This window comes from Montipora foliosa, chromosome 10 (genome assembly GCF_036669935.1).
Source record: "Montipora foliosa isolate CH-2021 chromosome 10, ASM3666993v2, whole genome shotgun sequence".
Classification (NCBI taxonomy): domain Eukaryota; kingdom Metazoa; phylum Cnidaria; class Anthozoa; order Scleractinia; family Acroporidae; genus Montipora; species Montipora foliosa.
Window position 1 is genome coordinate 22,898,297 of NC_090878.1, and position 5,000 is coordinate 22,903,296.

The 5,000-nt window shown below is 36.1% G+C and overlaps 2 protein-coding genes across 2 annotated transcripts in view; one reads left to right on the forward strand and one right to left on the reverse strand.

The window, feature by feature from the left end:
• LOC137972644 (uncharacterized) overlaps positions 1-5,000 on the reverse strand; it is a 33,284-nt gene that overhangs the window by 5,475 nt on the left and 22,809 nt on the right. The gene's annotated exons all lie outside the window — the stretch shown is intronic.
• LOC137974113 (uncharacterized) overlaps positions 4,205-5,000 on the forward strand; it is a 5,488-nt gene continuing 4,692 nt past the window's right edge. Inside the window, exons 1-2 of the mRNA XM_068821025.1 lie at positions 4,205-4,504; positions 4,692-4,839. Of these exons, the coding sequence (XP_068677126.1) occupies positions 4,205-4,504; positions 4,692-4,839 (448 nt within the window). The remainder of the gene's footprint in view (positions 4,505-4,691; positions 4,840-5,000) is intronic.

Consider the following 5,000-nt stretch of genomic DNA (forward strand, 5'->3'; position numbering starts at 1 on the left):
ATGTCAACTACTGCCAGTGACTGCTGAGAGAATGTCTGGTTTTTCAAGTAATGCGACTCTGCGAAGGCGAGTTAATTCAACAAAGTAAGCTGCTTTTGTCCGTTTAGAGACTCTGAAAATGTCTGCAAAGGTGCTCTAGTTCAATGTCCGCAGCGCTTTTTTTCGGCTTTTGATGCCAGCAAAACAGTTCACCACACTAGAAAATGATATGCGAGGGCCACTTCCTACTGGCTGACAAAGACTTCAGAATTTGTCGCACAGATTAATTCATTTCACCAACGAAGGTGAGTGTGGAAATAGTTGCAATAATAATCTGCATTTAATTGAATTTCCCCTACCCCTCATTATAGATTCTATGCCCCCTTCTTTGTCAGTGCAAAAAAATTGCCAAGGGAACTGAAGCACTAAGTTACACACTGACAGAATTAGTTAGACAGGTAGAAAACCCTCAAGGATAAAAGCAGCAGCTGGAAATCAAGCAGAGGAAAATCAAAAACGAAAACAAAAACCTCCACAAGAAACACACACACACACACACACACCACTGACAGCAGCACACTGCTCAGCATTATATTGAGCACCACAGGCTCTGGTGGGTCGGCTGTAATCAGTAATACTCTAAACATGTTCTATTTTTAATATTATTATTTATAAGCAGAGAACAAACTGTAATGAACACAATACGCAAAACCATGAATTTCTTGGTGCCTAAATACCAGGTAACAAATTGCTTTTTGGCCTTTTACAATACCTGTGAGTAACACCACACCAAAAAGTTAGCTCACTATAATAAGGTAAAATAGATATAATTATTTAGAATGCTTTACAATTTAGCTGTATCACCGAACACCCAAGGTCAATAATTTTGCCATTATCCCAACAAAAATAACTCAACATAACTTTTGCTGGAAAAACAAGATCAGCAACATGAATCAAGTGTTGAATGAAGAGAACAAGACCTCATGCTTCACAAAAAAGGACAAAGTTACAGAGACAACACAGTTTTCAACAAAAATATTGGACTGAAATAAAGATTAATACCATGTACATGTAACCCTGTGAAAAAAAGCACCCCAAGTGCCTACATAATTTCCAATATAGGTTTTAGTCAGAGGAAACTTTTTCGTTATCACAGACAAAACTCTAATGGTCATTAAATTTCTTTCTAGTGGAAATAATATTAAACAAAACAAAGAGTGTATTAATAATCTACCCTATGTGTGTTTAGTATTTTTTTCCTTTCATTTTAACGAATGTGTTCTCCATGTATAGTTTTTACATGCATATCTGTTTGGGACAAGTTAGCAGAACCTTGGGGAACCCATTCAAAAGAGACACTTATAATACCACTGGCAGTACTAAAAACTAACATTACTCAACAAAAATAACAATAGTATTTGTGTTCCTCTAATATATGTCTTACAACTAAAGGAGGCACTACATTTAGCTCTTTTGTGCACTGTCCAATTTCACAAGTCACTAGTCAACCACTAAACAAAACGAGGAAAGCACTTAATATATGATCCAGATGAAATGGTAAATTTCGGGGATGAACATTCTGTAGACCATACTACAATGTATTTACAATGATGAAAAGGATTCTCCATGAACCAAGAGAGCTAATCTGCAGAGAATAAGAGTAGTTGACGTACTACTGCACAACCCCAGTTTCTTTATAAATCAGGTATGGCTACCATTTCCTAAAAACAGAAACAAAGATAAAACCATTACAGAGGAAGCGCATAATGTGTAAGCACAAGGGGAAAGATAACACCTTACATTATTAAATTTTGGGCCACCAATATTGTTTCTAGCTTTCTGATTGGTTCACTCAATCTTAGTTAACAGCTCTTATAACTACATATGACCTAAAATGAAAACTGATTGCATCAAGTGTTTCCATCCTGCATACTGATTGGCTTTTAATTTGTACAAGTGTTAAGAATTAAATGAATAAAACCATATTATTTGTTGGATATGAGATCTCATATTACAACGTGCAGTCATGGAATTTCAATAATATTATTCACTATTGTCTTATGCTACAGGAATTGTATGCTTATTGGCATAATTACATTGTACTTAGGTGATTACTGAAATTTCTCTGTGCTGATTGGTTGCCATTGAGTAATTATTATGCAATAATCACCTACGGTTCTTCAAAATGGCTGCAAGACGTTTTGTCTAGGTGACAGACAAATAACTCAATTGTTTTACAAAAAAGAAAATGCATATTTTTCATAATATAAAATAAATCACCTGATGGGCAATTTGCATGAAGGCATCATTTACTACATACAAAGACCAGACTGCTTTGAGTTGATTCTATTGTCAAGCAAATTTAATCAATTGTTTCTTTGTTCCCAGGAGAGAAGAAAAATCTGAATAACAAAGCATTTTGAAAAAGCATTCTGGTCTCCGTAGTGAAATGACGCCATCATGCAGATCGCCTATTATACTAAAACAATTATTCACCTCAGACTTCGTGAATAAAAACCTCGACTTCCTCTCGGTTTTTATTGAGCAATATTCACCTCGCCTTCCATGAATTATTGTTAATTATTTAGTGTTGAAGAATTTTTGGTCAGTGGTACAGATCTAACTAAAGCTGTAAGGAGTACTTTATATTATGATTATTATTATTATTATTATTATTATTATTATTATTGTTATTATTATTATTATTATTATTATTATTATTATTATTAAAAAAAAATACAATATATTGTAGGGAAAATATAGATATTCAACACCCTAGTATCTAACGACAACATCTTTAACAAAAAAAATAAATAAAATAAAATAAAATACAATTCATTTCGATTAAAAGTGAAACCAAGAATATTAAAAAGATCCTAAAATACTAATAGCGTTTGCGGCAGTCATCAATGAAATCCCCTTGTGGGATTTTGTGGAAGGGTGTCCTGGAACCTCTTACGCATGTGTGTACCGACCTTAAAATCTCAAAAGATTCTAATCCAACTAATTGTAGTGTGATACGGTTCCTCATTCTTTTCCGAGAGCTTCTCGGCTAAGCGCTTGAGAAAGCAGCTGCAGTCGACTCCCATTATTAAAATTATTATTATTATTATTATTATTATTATTATTATTACTATCATTATTATATAATGTATCTGAAGTGTTTGCTTCCAAAGTTTTGCTGCACATGAATTTTTGAAGACGTTTTGCAAAATTTACATGTATGTGGAAAACTTGACCAATATGGTTATTCTGTTACAGTAATGTACCTACATGTAGCTGGGCTGTTCCACAACTGATCAGGACAATATTGCACATGCACTGAGCGGAAGACGCTTTGATGCAGATTTCCTGGAATGGCTTCTGCAAAAATGTTTGCGAGGGAGCAACAGAAATCTCGCAAAGATCGACCGCAATTAACATGGCAGAATTCCTCTTCAATCTCTTTTCTGATGCTTGGTAGATGTTCGGAGTAACAGTCAAGGTTACACGTGGAAAATGTAGATTCCAGGTGTTAAGAAAATTCAACTATTTGGCTGAAGTTCACTCACAGTTCATCAAGCAAGGAAGCCCAGTCGAGGATTTACAATAAACGTTGTATATAACCGAGCTAGAGTCCTCAACTCCAACGGTCAGCCAAAATATGGAAACTCGAAGCAAAAGCCTTTTGTCCATAAGACCAAGTTGCTCCTGTAGATCCCGAGAACAAAGAAGAATTTCGTTTCCAGTTCGCTGGTTGCTCGAAGATTTGTAAATAATCTGGGAGCAGACCAACACTCCATGTCAAGAAAATGCACAGTAGCCAAAACAAATCATTTGATACACGTGGACGCATTGCTACTTGACATGACTTGCGAAGTAATACACGAAACATTATCAACAGCTCGTTTCAATCGTGTTTCGTCTGACTTTTCTGAAAATATTTAAGGTGGCTTACTACAGTTTTCCGCGGCTTTTTTTTTGCCGAATCATCCACGCACGCACGAGCGAGATATCGTCACAACGCGCGGAAAATACACGCGAGTATTAAAGGGGAAACCCAACAAAAACAATAAACATGGCGGTCGTAAAAAAAATTTTTCAAATCATTTCCCGTTTCAGTCTTTTCAAGAGAGCAGAATGTTCGTCAAGTTTATTGAGAGTAGAAAAAAACTTCCTGCTTAGAAACCGTAGTATTCTAACGTCAGGAAAATTGTGTTTTCTTGACAACACCGATTTGAGTAACATGAGCGGGCACACTATATTGTCGGAACAACAAAACAATTGTAAAAGTACATGCTCACTTCCTTCCTTTTGGCAAATTGCTCTTGTAACTGCTCTGGTCTTTGGCTTGTCCAAACACAAAGTAGCACATGCGGCCGGAAAGGAGAACGACCCGAGCCATGCTTTAACAAAATGTCGTTTAGAGAGGAAGCGAAAAGTCGCCGATAAAATGCTTTCCTTACGTGCGAGTAAGGATACAAATGCCGAACCTCCAGCGAAACAAAAAAGCACTGGAAGAGACGAGAAACCAACAGATAGCCAGGTGAGTAGCTTCACTATGGATGCCATTGATGTTGGGTATCATTGTCACATGTAAAAGCCATGTGGTCAGTACTGAGGAGGTTGCAAAACTGAAATTGTTTCCAAGTAATTTTACCACAGAATTCAATAATTCAATACTAGAATAGCTGCAAGTTTCACCTACATTTAAAGAATTACTACTGTCTTAGAGCCACATCACCAGGAGCAAGGCCAATTGCCAAAAGAACAAGACTAATCTTCATGAACCTACTTCAACAGTGCCCTTGGCAGGATACAGAATTTGTGACTTTGGAAAACTTCAAAAAGATCTTGACAAATGCCAATTCTGTGACCAAGGTATATGCTGTACAGTAGTTTTAGAACATTTCTAGGCAACTATAGCCTACCAAAATTCAAGCTCATAATTTTTCATGAAGACTAAAATGTCAAAGGAATGTTTTCACACCAGTGAGGCTGGAAAAAATTAAGATGAATTTCTTGGGGTTTGCATAAATTCC